Source organism: Puntigrus tetrazona, chromosome 17 (genome assembly GCF_018831695.1).
Source record: "Puntigrus tetrazona isolate hp1 chromosome 17, ASM1883169v1, whole genome shotgun sequence".
Lineage (NCBI taxonomy): Eukaryota > Metazoa > Chordata > Actinopteri > Cypriniformes > Cyprinidae > Puntigrus > Puntigrus tetrazona.
Window position 1 is genome coordinate 4,990,373 of NC_056715.1, and position 19,138 is coordinate 5,009,510.

Here is a 19,138-nt window from a genome sequence, read left to right on the forward strand (position 1 = left end):
ATTTCATTTTTACAGTTTTTATTTGACTTCAGTTTTTTTTAGCAGTACTAAACATTTGCTCATCATTTTTCAGTGTCCTGAAAACAGCTGTTTTTAAAAAATTGCTAGACAGAGCCTTTTTTAGTTCAAACCTCATAGATTTGCAAGACAAGGCAATAATAAACGCCTTTGTCAGGTGCTGCTGGGAATTACAGTTCATTTGCAGTGAATCTGACTGTTCAGATTAGCAATGAGCCAATTCATAAAATAAGTGAATCAATTTGACAAATGTTCTATTTTTATTTGTTAATCATAAAAAAAGTAAAGAGTTTATTTTTCAGTATTAGCTCACAATATCTACCGCAATAATAAATGTTAATGCATTTAACCTTATTGGAACGTGTGGCCAAATCTTATAATACAATATAGATAAGAAGGTTTGGCCTGTTTAAACATTGCTGTATTTTTTTTTACAGTGTTAAGTTGTAGTGTAGTTAACTTTTTATTTAAGAGGCTTTGCAGGAGTGTGCAGAATGTGTCAGTATTCAAGGGTGTGACTTGTTATCTCAAGTTTATTATCAGTAAATGTTGAATGAATTGATTCCTATAAGAGAATATTTCATAATTGTTTGATAAGGGGATGGAACTTATGAATTGGGACTCATTAGATGCTCACTGAGTATTGACGGATTCTAGTCAAAGGCCGATAAATGCGTTAAGAGTGGATACTCCCTCTGTGTGTGTGTTTGTGGTGTGCTTGTGTCTGCAAGTTAGTCAGAACAGTAAAGCCATTCCATGTGACTCTTACAGTTCACTGCCATCTGGTCCCTGGCTGCGGAGCAAAGAATTTTTTCTGTATATGTGTCTCCATAGAAACAGCTTTGCAGTTGACATGGAAAGTAAGCTGTTGCTGTAGCAACAGAGAAACTGATGTGTTTGTGTGTGTGTATGTGTGTGAGAAAGTGTTCTGGCTGGGAATGGCTAATCCACTGATGCTAGTATAGTGTTGCTCGATTTAACCCCTTCACTCCTGCCCCAATAATAAGGACATTTCTGTCTGCAGTATTAGCTTTGGTTGACCCGGTCAAAATATTTAACTTGAGGAATTCAATCCACATGTTCTTTGTTTAGGATTGCTTAATATTGAGTTAAAATTCAATTTAAAATCTTTCCTCAAAGGACTGGGGCTGTTTTTCATCTGCTGTGATTCTAGATATCATTTTAACGCTTGTTTCTAATGCACTCCTCTAATTTTATTTAACAGTTTTGCCATCCGAAATTTATTTGTGCCTTGCTGAGACTCACAGTGTCGAGTTGGTTTTTCTTTATTCAAATGAACTGTGTAAGTTTGAGCTCTGGGCTTTTTGGAATTAAAGGTTTCTTTTTTTTTCTTTATTGCACAAAGAGCCTCATAATATCTCAGGGAAGTTTCAAATTCATTATTATTCACATAGGAAATGCATAAAAACAAAATGAAACAATATCCCTTTTATTCCTTTTTTAAACAAAATGTGAATATGCCGTTCTTGTTAGTGGAGGTTTTTTTTGCTTGTGTCGATACGATATGAATCCAGAAAAATGAAAATAAAAAATAAAACAGATTTCATATAAATCTGATCTGGATGGTACAGTACTTGAATTAGCAGAAATTGTTGCCATGATGCTATGGTTTTGTGTGTTTACTAGGGTGAAAGTGCCTTACAGTGTTTAGTTATAGTTTTTAGGTTCTTTCATTGTCTGCCAGGTCATTACTCAAATCACTTGGGTTTGTTCAAATCCTCAAGTCTTAGTATAATAATCAATAACAGTGATGACAACCTTAGCAAACACAGCTAACATTGCATGACAACAGTAATATTGGCAGAGCTTCTGCCATTTAGCGCTGTATCCTAAGTTTTTCAGAGTTGTTTATTTCATACTTTTTAGAAAAGTTTCAGTTAGGTCACAAAGTCATGATCAGCCGTACGCCTGTTCATTTGCTATTTGATTTAATTTCTCTAGCCTCATTGGCCTACTTAATGAATGAGATGACTATTTTAAGTCTGTTTTAATTTCAGATTCATTGTGGATTTGCTATGCAATCATGCATCACTCTACATAATGAGACAGTAAGGGGCAAATTAAACCAGCAAAATAAGAGTCTGAATAAACAAACATTTGATAGATGCGCAATCCCCAGGGGTTTACGGAGGAATAATTAATTTCGGCCAAGAGGAGAATCAAATTAAGAGATCCAGACCTCAAGAAAATGTTGGTTTTGCTTTTTACGGATTGGGAATGAGTTGCACCCGCTGCTAGCGTCATTTGCACATGCTGTCTACCCTGTTTTAGCACCAGATTCACAAAGGAATTATGCAAATCAGATAACTGTGCAAATTCGACAGCAAAATTAGTGTTGCATGGGGCAGTTCAACCATGTTTATGTAAAATGTACCTAGACAATGGCTTAAAGACAGCGTAAGGTACATTTTTCACACAGGGGTGTAAAATGACTGCTTTAATAATCACAAGGAAATGTGCACAAAAAATTCATCTCTTTTCCCCTAGCTTCTCTGCCTGGTAATAGTGCATCTTAAATTATACCAAACAAATAGCATTTTTTTCATGTAGCTTAGCTGAAGCTCATAGGTTAAATTTCCAGGGAATGAAAATACAGAAAAATATACACTTTAACTTAACCGCAAGCAACTTTTATATAAAAGTCGCTTTTCGATAACTATTTCGATTCATAATTAATGCATTTGGCAAGTGCTTTTATCCAAAGCAACTTCCAGTGCATTCAAGGTTATTTTGCCCACTTTATGCATTCCCTGGGAATCAAAACCATGACCTTGGTATTGCTGCTTACGTGAAATCTCAAGCGTGATTTTGCACTAAAATTCGGTACACTAGAGTGGTGCAACTCTTTAGTGGTTTCATGCCTGCATGTGCAGTGACTGGTGGAGAGTGAGCGCTCTAGAAATGACACCCTGTCATTTGTTTCCATGGCACTGTTGTGAACACAGGATCTGAACTTGGCACCTGAGTGGTGGTTATATGGGTGGATCTCCGGAGCTCTTGTGTCCCTTACAAAGCCTGTTTCACACACATGCATCGGCGTTTACACATAGGGAGCTTTGATGATTAATGTGTCTGTTCCATTGTTGATGTCATCTCCATAGCAACAAGACGAGATTACACATAGAATTGCAGCTGAACAGGTAGCGGTAGAGTCATTTTTGAAGAACGGCAGGATGGAAGAGCACACACTGGCATTTCCGCCGTTTTCCGTACTATCAGCGCTATAATGGTGATGTTCTTGGTGTTTGTTCAGACATTTAATTGAGTTCAGAAGTTTAATTATTTAGAAAGAAATATGTCATATATACAAATCTTTCTCTGATCCCTGCTCTCCAGTGCCCATCTATATAGGGGTTACAGTGATAACGCTGATCCGCGTGACACGGTTTATCCCTCGCTCTGAAAGCCAGGTTGATGTAAGATAAAGCCGGCCTGCTCGCTGACATGTTCCCTGGCCAGCTGTTGTGTTCCCTGTGGACAGATGTTGGTTGCGAGGGAAGCTGCGGGAGATTTGCACGCAAACCTACCTTTGACGTCACCGTCGCGGCTGACTTTTTTTGTAGGCTGCGCCGTGTTACCAAGGGTTACGTGACCGTTCCTCGGGGATCCTGATGCTGACACCACGGTACCTGCCGATCAATAGCAGACACAGAGCAGAGCGCTGACTCCCAGGACGTCAGCACCTTCTGGAATCTGAATATTGCACTTAAAGGATTTGTTCACTTCCAGGATTAAAAATTCCCTGATAATTTACTCACCCAATGTCATCCAAGTCATTCCTGTGTTCAGTCGAAAAAAAGAAATACGTTTTTTGAGGAAAACTTTCCAGGATTTTTCTTTATATAGTGGACTTCAACATGGGTTGAAGGTCCAATTTGCAGTTTTTACACAGTCCCTGGCAGAAATGTCTTGTGAAACGGTTGTTCATTTACTAATAAAAACACCAATGCTCATCTTGCACCAGCTCTGTGATGTACATCTGCGATTTGGCTCATTGTGTAGTCATGTTGGAAAAGTCACCCATTGCTAGTACTTCGTCTGTGTACTTTTTCAGAAAGACCCTGGAGCCTAAAACTATTCGTAAGGCTCAATTTTTTCATCTGAAAGATTTATGCATCATCATCATCCTTTATGTATGGTTTGTTAGGACCGAATGATATTTGGCTAAGATACAACTATTTGAAAATCTGGAATCTGAGTTATTATTGAGAAAATTGCCTTTAAAAGTTAATGAAATTAAATTTTTAAGAATGCATATTACAAATCAAAAATTAAGTTTTGATAGATAGATAGATAGATAGAAATGTCGAAACATTTTAATAATAGATCATAATAGATAATAATTAGATCATTTTGACAATACAATGCTACTTATGACAGTTTTTTCACATTTTTTCCTTCATCTTCAAAATCCTCTGACATCGTTGCTTTACCTTTTTTGTTAAGGCCATTTCACTTTGTTGCACATTCGCCTTGTAAACTGGTTAGTACTTCTGCCTATACGTCACACATAGAGATTTGGTCTAGATGATAAGACCATTTGATGAAACTTTTAGGGGAACGCTGTCAATGTTTTTTATGGTTATGGCTTGACTCATGACTCACTGACCAGTCATTTAAAATGACATGAAAATGTTCACTGGGTGGTTTTTACACTGTTTTGTATTTGCTCTAATAGTTGTAAGAAACAATTATTAGCACATTGTATCCTGCAAAAGGAATGCATGATTAAAGGATTAGTTCACCCAAAACATAAAAAATTCCTTATCGTTTACTCACCCTCAACAAAAAGGAGAAATTTGGAAGAATTGTACAGATTGCTATGAAGCTTTCAAGTTCAAAAAGCATGCAAAATCTCATAAAGTATAAAAAAAAGCATTTTGAGCTATATTTCAAGTCCTCTGAAGTGATATGATGGCTGTGTGAAAACCAGATCAGTCAGATTTATGGACAAATAATTTAGACAGATTTTATGTACTGAACTAATAAACTAAATAGAAGGATATGACATGAACCATCATGAATGTGCAAAGAAAATCTATGGCATGAAAGCATTTTTCCTCAGTAAGGATGCATTCACTTGATCAAAAGTGAGAGTAAAGACATTTAAAATATTAGTTTTAAATAAATGTATGTCATTTTACACAAAAACTATGAGATATCACAACTCTTTTCAACATTGCTATTAATAATAATCTCAGTTTGTCATCACACCAGTAAATAAAATTTTCAAATACAAATCTAAAATCATTTTGTAATAATATTTCGCAGTATTGCTGTTTATTTTTGAACAATGAACGATGCACCGTTTCAGAAGCGATCAGCTTTGTGTTCCACGACAGATTGAAAGTAAAGCGGAACAACTTGAGTGTGAGTAAACAATGACAGAAATGTAATTTTGTGGTCAAAAACACAACCTAGCAGAATTGTTCTAGCTCTTAGGATCCGTGTTGGGACTAACGCTTTTAACAAGACTAACACTGAACAGATGAAAGGATAATTGCAGCTAATGCTGTCATTTGAGCTGTACAATTGAGCAATTTTAGAGATTGCTTGACTTGTCTGTTAGTCTATTACAGATATAGCCCCATAAGTGCTTCATCATTAGGTCTTTTCACCGCCAGAGCAGTGTGTCTGAATCTGTGTTGAATACAAGTCTGTCAGGGTGAGAAGTGTTGTTAAATGAGATAATCTGTGTGTTAGAAATCTTTACCATCTGATTATGGAAATCAGTTTCTTTTGTCAATTGTCTGCACTTAAAGAGTCTCTTGGCAGAGCTTCAGGTGCCTGATACACAAGAGAACCTCAGCAGGGTATCTGGCTGTCTGTTGTCTCCATAATTAAGAACAGTTTTAGGGGGTTCACTGCCTTTTTCTCCCCTGTCTGATGCTTACACTTGAAGGAACAGTTCACTCAAAAATAAAAATTACCCCATATTGTACTCACCCCGAAGCCATCCTAGGTGTATATGACTTTACTTTCTTCATAAAGTCTGGCTCTTATATCCTGGCTCTTCCAAGGTTGGTAATGCGGGTGAATAGTGGCCATTATTTTGAAATTTCATAAAACAAATATATATATGCAAGTACTGCGATATATAACTAACCTATATGCCTTCGGGGGGTTATCACATGTCCTCTGAAGCAGATCGATGGGTTTTAACCATTATTTTATTTTATTTTTAAAATCAATATTTAAAAATCTTTTGTATACATCTTTTTGAATACATTTGAATAATTACAGCAAATAAAACATTTCGTATTCATGCAATCTTTACGATTTTATATTTGTGGCTCCACCCACTTATTCATCTGCAATTTGATTCAGTGTTATAGAGGCCTATTATTCCGTTTCTGTGACAGGAACCTTTCGCTGTAGTTAACAGGCAGTAGGTCGAAATAGACTGCAGTGCTATATTAACCGCAGTCACATAAAAGGTCACTTTGTTTAAAATATGATGGCATGTGTGAGTCTGTTCACTTCCTGCGCAAGGTTGAGTCACTGATTTGATTCCAAGGCTTGGTCTCCTCACGCCTCGTGGCCGTATGCTGCACTCGTGGGGGACACCATATTGCTTGCGTATGATCTCGGCGTGCGCTGACTGTGTCAGAATAAACATGGTGCGTGAACGCCAAGAGAGACGGTTTGCTCAAGAATGTGCGATTTTTGTGGGACTGCATCTCAGCGGGGCTTGATCTGGCCACCCTTCGTCACTGGTGATCATGTACAGCATATACACTCGTAAGATGGTATGAATGCACACGCAAGCTTTCATACACACACACACACCCACACACACTCTGTCCTGGGTACAGTTCTGGCACGGACTGCGCTGTGGGAACAGAACTTGTCTCAATTTATCATGTCATCAGCTTTTACTTTTGTATCTGCTTTACTCTGGATGGCTTCAGGCTCTGCAAAGGAATCCTCTTTAATTAGGATTACACAGGTCATTAGCAAACCCAAGTTTTTTTTACATGAGCCTCATTATTGGGACCAATTTTGGTGTTGAACTAAATTATTGACCGTGGTTGTGTCAGTGGTGTTGCTCGGCTTAGCTTCTTTTGGTGAAGCTAGGTGTTTTTCTGGAAAGATTTGGCAACACGGTCTTAAAATCCTACATCACTAAAGGGCATTTACAAAAAAAACTATGAAAATCTATTTATTTTCTGTTGCAAGGATGTAGAGGAAAAATGCAAGAGTTTGCAAACATTTTTAGGAGCGCGGATTAGAATAGAGATGAAAGTAAGAAATACTGAAAGTATAGAGAATGATTTAGAAAAAATATAAAATATGAATAGAGAGAAAGACAGAAATGAGAAAAGATACTGTTTTTATAAGAATAGCTTTATTTATTTAAAAAATTTCTAAATTTTGTATTTTAATGTGAATTTTGATGTAGAATTATTTAATCATCTGTAGCTACATTTTTTTAGTTTTATAAAAATGTCATTTATATTTTATAAAGATGGACAAACTCATAATCTCATTACTGGAGACTAGAATATTGCATTGCATATATTGAACATTGAATATTGCATATGAATATTGTTAATATTATATATATATATATAAGGGAACAATTTCATCCTGTTTCTGTAGACCAGAGAAATGTAAGGTGCATATACTGTACATTTTATTACATAATAATAATAATTATTATTATTATTGTTAATATTATTATTTCAATAATTAGATACATTAGATGTATGTTTGGTCTGCAATATGTTTTAACTGATGCATAATTTAGCTGGTTTGCATTTACAGGTATATCAGTTTATAGTAATATTTATAGTTGGTTATAAATTTAGAGTTGGGATCATCTTTTTCATAACATTGTTTAAACAGTTTTTTTGGATGAAGCTGTTCGTGTTGATTGTTGGAGGCGTGATGTTTTCTTCTGGTGAATCTTCATGCTCTACTCAGTCTTCAGAAAGTCTTAAAGAAGACTGAAGGAGAGAGTGAGAGTTGGATGGGGCGATGTGTTGGACTCGTCTCAGTGAATAGGTCCAACAACAGCCAAGCCTCCCCCTCCCCAAACACCCTCATTATGAATGACCTTTCATGCCCTTCCTAATGCACCGAGAGCCTCTGAAGGTGAGTAGAGTCATCGCTCTCTAAATGCTCCGCTGCAGAACTCCACAATATAGACCTGCTTTAAAAATGCCATTGTGTGCAGGATTCAGCCAATATGAACGGAGGTCATCGTTTCTCAGCCAATCACAGAGCGAGCTTACCGCTTCTCTGCTCCTTCATGTGATTTAAGCCGCAGAGCCTCAGAAGAGATGACGACTCTGGGGCCGCAGCCATTAGCAGCTGATGACTGCTGGGATTTGGAGACCAAAGCAATGATGTCCTTTTGGACACCTTGATTTATCCATGTTTCAAAACGGTCGATGTCTGCATTTATATAGATCACCTTACCGACAGAGCATTTACACACTCACTTTAGGTAGTCCGATGTGCTGCTGAAGCGAATTGGTTTTCTTCAGAAACAGAAGTGGTTTTTTTTCATCTATTTTTTCTATTTTTACTTTTACCGTGAAAGAACAGTAATTAACTGGATTTTCTAAAATAAATGTAATTGGCGCATATGCTAATATGTATGCTATATATATGAAATGTCTTAGGTCCCTCTTTACACTGTTTTTTTTCTCCTTCGTTTGTTTGGTCTAATTGGTCTAAAAACATTTAATGGTTTGGCCAGTGACTGCCAACGTAAATTCTACACTTTTAAAAATCTCTCATTAAAATCATGCATTAAAATGTTATAATTTATAGTATGAAAATGGCTATTCATTTCAGATTTTCTAAAGGCAAGTAAACACAAATAATAAAACGAAACTAAATAATTTAAATTTAAACATAAATAGCAAAAAATAAGTAATGAAATCAAAAAGCATGTAACACAATTGGTAAAAAAATAAAATGAAACCTGAAAATCCAGAAATAAAAGCTAAAATATTTTTTCAGATTAAATTATAATATTAGTAAATATAATATTAATATATTTTTAAATATTTAAAAACTAACAGTAATTTTGATTAAAATCAAACACTGATTTGTTAGTAAGAGCTAATTAAACTAATGAGTGTAATAATTTAATTGCTCTAATGTCTGTTGCACAAATGTATCTTTGATTAACAGGTTTATGCCTATATAAACGGTGATAAGAAAGAAAGAAACTGGAGCTTTTGAAGTCTTGGAGAGTGATATTTTAATGGGCAGTGGTCTTACATAGATTCAAAACTTGGCTAACTAAATATTTCCCCACAGTTCTTTTTTTGCATGTTTAAAGTTGTGAGCATAAAAGGGGGGACTCTGGACAGTCGGGTCGAGGGGGGGTGCTTCATAATAGCAGGTCTTTCATTTTGCTCAGGAACTGATAGGATTAACTTTACTGCTTATAATGGAATATAGCATCTTCAGAGGCCCATGCTTCTTAGAGAGACTGAAAGATCTCTCTGCCAAGACTATCAAACAGTCTTTATATACTCCACCATTGCCTGTTGCCTAGGAGACCAGTGTAATCCAAGTGCTTTCCCCCCTTTTCCCTGGCTCTCCTTTCCCTTTTTCACCCCCTCTCTCTGATTGGAGACTCTATTGGCTGGTGCCATTGAGCTGGCCTTCAGACGGACACAGCAGCTGTCAGGAGATGGAGATAAATCTGAGGCAAAGTGCTCTGAAACCTATTGATTTCTCCTGATTACGGAACATTTGGAAAGATAGACCAGCGCAGCCTCTTCTCCACGGAGCATATATGAATAATCTGATGCTCTCAGGATCACATATCACACCCTTTAAAGACGGATGTCGCCTTGTCGGAAGCTTTATTGTGTCTGAATGTATATATAGTACTCAAACACATCAGTTGAGCATGTAACTATTTCAGTGGTGCAACTTTAACTCATCAGCAGGTTATTTTCACTTTCTTAAAGCTGTCAGAATGTCATATTCTCAAGAGAAAGTGACTTTTGTCGGTTCAACAGTAGTAGATTTTCCTGCAGGACCTGCATTGCCCTGCGATTTATGATGCTATGTTAATTAGAATTGATTGCCTTTGTTTAATCTCACATTTTTGCCTGTTCCCAAGAGAAATAAAAGGCCAGTACACCTGCTTTTTTCCCAGTTATTTTAGGTAATATTTGAAGGAGAACAATGTAGCACACTTTTTTCCATTGGTTTCATTTTTCTGTGTCCTTACAGTAATAACATGAATATATGATTAATAACACTATTAAATAATAATATTGATTAGTTTTTTCTGGTTTCAGTTCTTCTGCGACCCTATAATCATTTTATTTTATTGTTTTTCACTAGTTGCTATATTTTGCCTTGCTTCGTTTTTTTTTTCATTGCTTCCGTCCTGTTCATTTCTTTTAACTCCCCTATTTTTCATTTCCATCAGAGCATCTACCGGACAGACCATTTAAGGATTGAATTTCATGGTGCAATTCATCTTTGTGGTTGGTCCAGGTATGGTTTTAAAACACGCTGATGGAAAGTTGACAGCTTAATTAGGTGCAGAATGTCAGTTTGTGCTAAGAATAAATGCATTCGCTGCTTTCAGAAGAAAATGGAATTTTTTTGCTAGGAAAGACCTTTCCCTCCAGAAAAATAGCGCATGGCATGATACGAAACTCCACAAGCCTATTACTCAGTTATTTACTGGAATAATTATGTATAATTATGATGCAAATTATAAATAGAAATTATTAATAATTATTAGTTTTTGTAATAGTGTTATTTGCATTCATTTTTGTCACTATCGGTATTATTTGTTATTATTTTAACAATTAATTCCTTATTTGTTTAACCTTTATATTTGTTATCGCTGCTCGGATTTTACTGGTCAAGATTTGAATCATCGAGACATGAGTGTAAATGAATTGTGAGCCCAATAAACCTCGCTGTTTATTTTGTTTGCTAAAACACTCCAAGGGTTTGAATTGTTTGACTTGCGCTGGTACAAATCTTTCCACTGAAGCCAAATACTGTGGGTAAAGAGCCGAGCACTCGCTCTGGGGTTTGCTGCAATCAATAGAGTGTGTTATCGTTTCTTAGCCCTATTCGGGAGAATCTAGTATTCAAGTTGAAAAAAATCTCACGGCACCTTTTTGCTAAAGTTGTTTCGGCCCTTTAAAAAATGACTCAATTAGTGACTGATTTGAGGGGTGTTAGTTAACAAAAATAAAACCTCCTGCAAAATCTGTGTCAGGTTTGTTGGTTTAGCGATGTTTAAATGCTATTCATTTCAGATTTTCTAAAGGCAAAAGACCAGTGTGTGTATGTGTGTGTTACCTCAGGGCACGCAGTATGACACTATGTCAGTTATCTGAAGGTCATGACTATTGATTAATTGAGAACACAGTCTGTCTAACAAAACAGCACATGCTGTCCATCGCTTTGAAGAGCCTGAGTGAAAGGAAATGACTTTGACTTTACAAAAGCACTGTGATAGTCCACACTTTGTTCCGTCGCGGTGGTTTGCTGATTGTGTAAATCTCCGACAGTATATAGGGCTAACTTGAGCTGAAAAATGGGGCTTAGTAACATGACACTGATTGTAGTCTTTACTAATGAGCTCAAGTAATTTTCCCCTGATATCACTTTCAAAGTGACATTTTGCTGTTTCCTCGTTTTCAGCAGGATCTGTCAGGAGAGCTAATTTATATACCGGGAGCGTTCGCTCACCATGCTGTTTTTTTAAAATGCTGAGTTTGTCTAAGTGGTCTGTAGCATATGTGCTAGCTGCAGTTTGCACTTCTTGAGGTTTTGGTGCATTTTTTTTCTGCCCGTTTCACTTTAATGAACTGGAGAAAGTGGAGGTCAAGGGAATGCAGGTGGTCAGGCTCTCATTTCTTCCCTTGTGCTGGACCAAACAAACCTTATCTCGTAGACAGAGCAAACCATTAACTCAGAAATTCACTAAATGAACATATTTGCTGCCTTAAGTAAGATGTGCATTTGTATTTAATATCATTTGCTGCTACAAAGTGACAGGGAATGTGAACACTCCTTCATATTTCTCTAAACAGACTTATAAAGCACTTCTACTGATTCCAGTCAGATTTGGCGTAAGCTGCTTATTCTTAAAGTATTGAATATGTAATGAAATATAATAATAAAAATATTTTATTAATATACATATATATATAAATTATTTTTTTCAGTATTACACAGTATTGTAATATTTCTGTTGCATTAAATATTGTTCACACACAGTTTGTGTTCTGGGATTGCTTAATCTGCAAAAAAATATGTTCTTTGAACAAGAATCCAACAAGATGAATGTGAACACTGCAATACTGACAAAAAGATATTTATTTTTATATATGAAATATATTAAATGTTTAATAAATAGAATTTACTACTGACTAAATAGTAAATATTAATATTATAAAATGTTAAGTCTGTACATTTCTGTTTTTTTTTTCCTGTGAGAATTCTGGAATTCTGGATACACGTTACGCTGCTTTAGAATTTAACCATAGCACACCTTTGATGCCTAAAAACATCATAGGATGGCCCATTTTCAATAGATATTTGTATGCTCAGCTATCCATCATTGAATATTCATGATTTCATTCCTTCTTGATCATCTGACATTCGGGGTGTGAAGGAAATTAACACAACAAAGGGATGTATAGCTCAATAACGGACGTCCATAGATACGATCCATACATTGAAATCCTAACGCCGGAACAACAGGCAATTTATCTGACCTAAAAAGTAGTACACAAGACAGTGACAGCTATACATCTTTGACTGGTTCTGCTGGTTTTATTGTAGTCCCTTGAGACTTTTGGATGGATTTTCTTTTTCTGTCCTGACTATAAACTCCTCTTCCTCCTCCACAGAGTATCGGGAAGGGCTCCCTGTGGTGCATAGACCCCGAATACAGACAGAATCTCATCCAAGCGCTGAAGAAGACGCCTTATCATCCGTATTCCCAGGTGTTCACCACGCCTCCCACCTCTCCTCAGGCATATCAAAGGTAGGCAAGTGGCCCACTGGACACATCGATCCTTAAACTTTCACACATCACCCTCTCTCCCTCTCTCTCTCTCTCTGTGTTGCTCGCTTGTCCCTGTTGGTATGTGTTAGCAGCGGGACCCACGGGCGGCAGCGATCTGAGCGGAGCTGTCAGAGCGAGACCTGGCGTTGGGTTCCGAGCGGCTCCCTCGCCGCTCCATTTCATTTTGATCCAGCTAACAGGTCTGCGTGCTCCCAGCCACTCGACTGTGCAAGACAAAATAATTGCTTTACTGTAAAACTCGAACTGGCATATCATCCTTAACAAAGGATATGGAACAAATGGGCGGCCAGCTCTGAGGCTAGAAAGGGAAAATGGAGATGGATGCTTTTAAAGAGATTGAATTAAAGCGGACAGCTCCAGTGAGAGAGATCGGCTGGGTTTCAGGTGTTGCTCAAGCATGGCAAGATGATTAAGGAATGAGGCGGAGAAGGGATGTTTTTTGCGTAGGGTTTTGTCACGACGGTCTGCATTTCTCTCTTCAGCGGGACATTGCTGCCTCATCAAGGCAGAAATCTCACAGCTCGACAAACAAATGCTGAATAAGGTCGTTTCTTTAAAAAAAAACTCTTTTTCTCCCATAATGCATGTGTGCAGAAGGTGAAATTGCACTGTTGGCCAAACTGCACAGAATACTGAGTGAAAATCATCACATACCTGATTAGAGGCTTTTTAAGAGGAATGATAATTGGTGTTATTTTATTCTAAGGTTTCTGATTATATCTGAAAGATTTTCCTAAACCTCTGCACCTGGTAAATCAGTCTTATTGAACAACCGCCCTCAGGTATCAGATACTTGCTTTATATTATTTGGGTTATTATAGATTTCAGAAGTTAGAAATATTTGCCTACAAGTTAAAAGTTAAGTGGGCTGTTATCATCAATGAATATATATGTATATGAATATATGTGTATTCTGTGTATTTATTATGTATATATAAATACACACAAATACAATATATATTTGAAAAATATTTGCATGTATTTACATGTACTTTTTATTATTACATGTATTTTTCTTAATATAATTTATATTTAAATTAAATATGTAAATTAAATATGTAAACACCACATATGATTTATATATACATAATAAATATACATAGTACACATACACTATGTTAACAAAAACGTGTATTTTTATGCAGTTAATTGTGATTAATCATTTGACAGCACTTAAAAAGTATATATATATATATATATATATATATATATATATATATATATATATATATATATATATATATATATATGCATTTTACCAAAATATATTTTATGATTATCATTTAAATACAAGTTTAATCTAATATACAGTATTGTGGCATTTACATATTTAAACAGTGTACATTTTGCATTTTACATCTTTAAAATATATTGTGGCCAGAAAAAAAATAGTGTATGGGGAATATCAAGAGATTTGTAGCATTTCAAAGAGCCTAGTGCTCAGAGCCATCCTAAAAGTTATGGAATAGTGTTGTGCAAATTGCATTCCACAGTCATTTTTTGGTGTTTGTGTCGTTACCTGATTTGCATAATTCCTTTAGTGAATCACATGCTAAAACAGCGCAGACAGCATGTGCAAATAAATGACGCTATCAGTGGGCGCAGTTCATTCCTAGCGAATTCCCCTTCTGAATTGAGTGCTGCAGTCAGTTGTGTTCTGCTGATAATGTTGTGTGGGAACAGCACTGGGTTGGTTATTAGCACCAGGTGTTCAAAGACGCGGAGGCCCTGTGGGAAGAGGAGATCACAGAGGACGGTCCCTCTAGCCTACACCTCTTCAAAACAACAGACTATAACAACCTCGCAATACTATTTTCAAAGACACACTCTTAAAAATAAACTTTCCAATTAGAACCAGAAAAGGTTTTGCAGCCTAATGCCTTAGAAGAGCCTTGCTTTTTAAAGGGTTACTCCACCTCAAAATCAAAAATTTTGTTCGTCAATTTAAGATAGTTTTTGATGAACAAAAAGTGGTTTCACTGTAATATTACGAAGCTACGACAAGACGCATTGGAAAAGAAATGTGTATTTAGGCTTTGATTTGTACAAACTGTATCTTTACCTCTAACACGGAACTGCGTGACGTGACGTGCGTCCACCGGATTCTGTCCAAAATTGAGCTATTTTTAAATAAAGTCTTTACTTTTGTTTGCTTTCCATACGAAAAAGTATTCTCATAGCTTCATAATATTACAGTTGAACCACTGATGGCAGATGGAGCATTCAAACGACGTCTTTCATACTTTTCTGCACCTTGACAGTGGCGAGCATCTTAAATTGTTTTCCAAAGACGAACATGGCTTTATGGGGTTTTTATGGCTGATTCAGAGATCGGATCTTTATAATGGAACATTGGGACGTTTTTTAATCTCCAAAGAACCTTGCAGCTTCTAAAATGGAATGAATAGAACGCAGCGTTTACTTGCAGTGGAAACTGGGTGTGTAAAAACCTACTTAATTATCTTCTTTCAACAAATGTTGTTCAGCAGATCCGTTACTCCTATTAAACTTCTTCTAATTAATATTTGTAAGTTATTTACGTTATGTTCCACCCTCCCATTTCAGATCGTTCCGACGGTGTAAGGTGCGTGTGTGAATAAGGTAGCAAAGATAGCACAGTAGTGCTGGGCACACACAGGCTCAGCTTCCTCTCTCTCTCAGGCCAGATGGTGAATCTGCGTGTAGCAGTGTGTAATAAAGTGTTTATCTGGCCACTGCGGCTCCCAGGAAGCCGAATGAAGCTTTTTATAGCATTCCTAAGGTTCACACGAATCAGCTGAGTCATAGACTGACACACTCCTCTTTTCTGCTCATTTTTTTCTAACACACCACTCTTTCATCTTTGCTGTTTTTGTAATCGCAGCAATAACGTGGAGATTATTACATTCTGAGAGTAGTGAGATGAAGGTTTCGGTCAGGTAGACAGATGGGATGTTCTGGTGATGTCATTCCTGTAGGTATGTGTCCTTATTCACTGTGGAGGGAGGAGGTGATGTAATTTAACAAAATCAAAATAGAATAGTTTGATATACTTTCGCGAAGTTCAAAACCCAAAGCTTCTGTCTAATATTTATAGTCCAAAATGTATTTTTACATGTTTTTTAGCAAAAACACCCACCCTTGTGCACAACCACCCTAAAATGATAACAAATCAAAAATGTAATCTGTGACATCACTTTGTACAGGCCCCGCCCATCGCTGTTGATGGACACTGCATAATATTAGCAGAGATTTGACGTTAAGACATGAAATAGAACTAGACATAGAAATAGAACAAAAAAATCTATATTTGAGAAAATCACCTTTAAAGTCTTAGGTTTTAATATATTTATGGTTGAAAATGTAAAACATATTTTCATGGAACATGATCTTTACTCAATATCCAAATGATTTTTGGCATGAAAATAAAATAATTTTGCTTATTGCTACAAATATACCCCAGTGAGTTATGACTTTTGTGGTATAGGGTCACAAAATAAATGACCAATGGGGTATTTTCAGCTGAAACTTCACATTCTCAGGACACCTGACACTTATTACATTGAAAAAGGGGAATAATATGTGCCCTTTAATTGAATTTCATTTAAATTGAGGTAGCCAAAAAAAACAAACAAAAAAATCATATTGATAATATTTTTATTCAGCAATGACACATTATATTGATCAAAAATGTCTATAAACATTTTACATAGTTACAACATTTTTTTATTTAAAAAAATGTTTTTAAATAAATACATTTTGTGCATTTTGAAACTCTTCTTTCTAATTAAAAACAATCTTGGCTAAAAGTGTTTATCATGGTTTCTACAACAATATTATGCAGCACAAACAGTTTAATGTTTCTTGAGAATCAAATCAGCATATTTCTGAAAGGATCAAGACTGGAGTAATGACTGCTTTAAAATCCAGTATTGCCATCAAAGGAATAAGCATTGACGTTGACAATGACCAAAATGCTGAACTGTAGTGTACAGTTACTGGTTATAAAGTCTTCTATGAAGGTTTGAGGGTTTTTAGACTTGTTGAATAAATATTTCATAATTTTAATCACTTTTGTGGCTATAGGATGAAAAAAAAAATCAGTTTCAGTACATTAAAGTCGTCTTCCTGTCATTCAGAATTTCATTTAAATTGCAAAATTGTTCTTTATCATTTTATACTTTCAATGTAATTTTAACTAAAGAAAATCAATGTAAATGCGAACATAAAAACATCTTGAAAAATCAGTGTGGTATGGAAGAGACTCCATGTTTGTATTGTTTGTCGTGTTGTAGTGTACAGAACGTAAAGGTCGCTGAGAGCATGGTAATGCTGTGGTTTTTGATTTTTGACTAACTTTAAATGGCCGAGCGTGGTCTCAGGTAGACAAACATTCCTTAACATGCTCAGAGAGTTTGAGAGACACGACAAGAACGAGAGTGCAGGAGGAACAGCTGGGCCTCGGAGTTCACCAACGCTCGTTTGCCCTTGCGAGGTTATTAGCGTGATGGTCGCCATAGCAACAGGAACGCCTCCATGGTAACACATAGCCGAGACAGGTGCAGTTGCATCACAGGGCTATTTGTTGCCTGGCAAAAGGACAGGCCATTAGCGCTCGAGAAATACACTAGCGCCCTGGAAACACGCAACTCTCCATAGCAACCGCAAATGGCTTGGAGCCTATTTTAGGGTTTTCTGTACCTGCTTTTGTCTGTCTTCATAAAAATTCAGGGATGCGTGAATTATCGGAGATGACAACTGGAGGTCCAGTTGCTTTAGGAGATTAATTTTAAATGAAGCCCTGAAAGAAAGAGAAGGAGGGGAAGAAAAAAAACCCGCTGAATGCACAGAGAGTGACATAGTTCTCATTTTTAAGTTGTCATTTCAGCCTGTGGGTAAAAACGCATTACTAAGAAAACAAATTCAATGTACAAGCTGATGAAAAGCCCCAGTCGGGTATTGTCTTGTTTAGCTTCTTTCTCTCCCAGACTTCTAGGTTTATTTGTGCGCCTCGGCCCCCACCTTTTCTGCTTTCAAGTCTTCTCGGTAACACTAAATGACAAGATCGCCCACTTTTCCACGCTTACTCTAATGGCCGGTGCTGTGAATGATGGGGCTTCCATATCTGGCAGAAACCCTTGGATCTTCTCCACCTATAAAGTTCAGAGATATATTAGCTTTTCAGCAGCCCAGACTGATGAACCCTCCAATGGAACATGTCACATGTCTCTTTGATTAACGTAGGCCTGAGAAGAACATCCTTCGCAGAGAGAAGGTTTGGGGGCGGTTGAGGTATTTGAGTGTTTAGTGCTTAAGTTCATTTAGCATACTCAAGCATCTTATTTAGCTTCTCTCATAACTCCTTTTGCCGTCTCTTTAGGTGATTTAGAGAAACAAAAAGAGTTTGTGGAAGATTGTGGCTTTTTTGGGTGGCGGTAAGCAGTCATTGGAAGCACGTCTGTGGAGATTTATTGTCTTTGAGGTATTTTTGTTCTTTTGGAGGTTTGTCAACAGCCTGCCTTTTTCCTGTTAAAAGTCCATGGAAAATATTCATTCTGGTTCCACAAGCCGTTTTTTTTCTGTGATCCAAAATCACTTCCCTCCAGCTCTGATTTAGTTGTTTGTACAGATGAATCTTGAATTGCATTACACTTTCTTTAAGTTTCACCATCAACACACTTAAAAATAAAGGCTCCAAGAGTGGTTTTATAGCAATGCAACAGCAGAACCATTTCGGGTTCCCTGAAGAGCCTTTCACTAGACAGTTCTTAAAAGTGCCATGCTTTTATTAGTGTAAAGAATATTTTAATAATCCAAAGAACCTTTTTTTCACCATAAAGAATCTTTTGTAGAATTGATAGGATCCACACTCTTAAAAAAGGGTCCAAAAAAGGGTTTTTCACAATCATTGCATACAAAAAAAACCCAAAAATTACATTTTTGGTTGCCCAAAAAACCTTTTAGTGGACACTTTTTAAAACAGCCATTTGTATTAATTTTAATGATCTGAAGGACTTTTTTCCAGTATAAAAACCTTTTGGGGAATCGATAGCTTTGATAATCTTAAAAATAAAGGTTCCA

The 19,138-nt window shown here is 36.5% G+C and overlaps 1 protein-coding gene across 3 annotated transcripts in view; it reads left to right on the forward strand.

Annotated features, from left to right (window-relative positions):
• The window catches only part of foxn3 (forkhead box N3), a 78,530-nt gene that overhangs the window by 25,753 nt on the left and 33,639 nt on the right, over nucleotides 1–19,138 (forward strand). For all 3 annotated transcript variants that reach the window (XM_043263176.1, XM_043263178.1, XM_043263177.1), the window contains exon 3: nucleotides 12,900–13,036. In XM_043263176.1, the coding sequence (XP_043119111.1) occupies nucleotides 12,900–13,036 (137 nt within the window). The remainder of the gene's footprint in view (nucleotides 1–12,899; nucleotides 13,037–19,138) is intronic.